Source organism: Rhea americana, unplaced genomic scaffold (assembly GCF_003343005.1).
Source record: "Rhea americana isolate MKP2758 unplaced genomic scaffold, rheAme1 scaffold_314, whole genome shotgun sequence".
Taxonomy (NCBI): Eukaryota; Metazoa; Chordata; class Aves; order Rheiformes; family Rheidae; genus Rhea; species Rhea americana.
Genome location: NW_028186440.1, coordinates 499,153 through 500,334, shown reverse-complemented (window position 1 = coordinate 500,334; position 1,182 = coordinate 499,153). Strand labels below are relative to the sequence as shown.

The following is a 1,182-nucleotide window of genomic DNA, read 5'->3' as shown; positions in this document are numbered from 1 at the left end:
ATAATCCAATTTTTAATAATTTCATTTTAAGTAAAGGCTCTGGAGGGAACAGGCTCTGTAGAAGAATATTATCTATGTAAGTCTTAACTGGAACATTTCTTGCTTAAAAAACAAGTTCTTTCATTAAAGAAGAAAACTGCTGAAATCTCATGCCTCATGTGTTGCAGCAACCCAAACCTTCTTATGTCTTTTCTCAACAGTGAGCCATCATGTGCACAGCAAAGTGTTCAAAGTGCATTGGGATCACCCTGTTCCCACTGGCTACATGTGCTATAGTCTCCAATCTTCTCCTGTACTTCCCCAATGGACAAGTTCTGCAGCTAAGTGAGATAACTGACCTGGTCTGGTTTTTCCATGGCATTTTGGGAGCTGGGATACTGGTAAGACAGAAGTGTTGTTCTTGTTGCTTGTGTTTGTTAACACTAAGGGCTAGGAAAACCTCCTTTAATTTAGCAAAAAATCATAGCAATGGCTTTGCATAAGTTTTGGAATACCTTAACTGGAAGGTAGTATATAGGACTAAGAAAGGACATTCATGACCATTCAAGTCCTTAATCATAAGAATACAATCTATTTCTGAAAATGAATGCCAGGACTGCAAGTCAGAGAGAAGCAGTCAGGTTGGCTTTTCAGTGTGGAGAAGAGTAATTTGGGTACTCATGTCTTAGTGAGTCAAAGCAAAGCTGAAGTCCCAAGTTCAGCTTGAGGTGGTGAGCTTTCACTACTGCTAGATCTCCCTTGCTACTCCTCTAACTGATTTTATTCTCATGTATTTCACAAAGAGCACAAAAGATAAAGCTGAAACTTGTTTCAGCAGCTGTTCATTAAAAACAACCAACAGTCAATGAATATAGAGTTGCAAATGGCTTAAATCCCAAATGCTGCCTGTGTTCCTCTGTGTTCACATCATTTTGGATTTGATTTGGGTTTTATTTACTGTTCTGTAACCAGTTCTATTCCACTGTCCAGGAAGGATTATTTTTATGTGACTATCCATAATCAGAATGGAATATGTTCTGGAACACTGATTTTCGTAATTCATTAGAAAGACTTCTCCCTTTACACTCTTTCAAACATCCAAACCAAGTGCAGATAAAAAGCCAAGCGAAAGTAACACGGCCAGCTGCATATGATTAATAATGGCTGTAATACAGCCTAGACAGATGGTAAATTGGCACTAAG

General features: G+C 38.4%; 1 protein-coding gene across 1 annotated transcript in view; it reads left to right on the top strand.

Moving 5' to 3' along the window:
* The first annotated feature begins 209 nt into the window (after positions 1–209).
* LOC146592887 (transmembrane 4 L6 family member 1-like) overlaps positions 210–1,182 on the top strand; it is a 12,166-nt gene continuing 11,193 nt past the window's right edge. The window contains exon 1 of the mRNA XM_085310229.1: positions 210–380. Within this exon, the coding sequence (XP_085166355.1) occupies positions 210–380 (171 nt within the window). The remainder of the gene's footprint in view (positions 381–1,182) is intronic.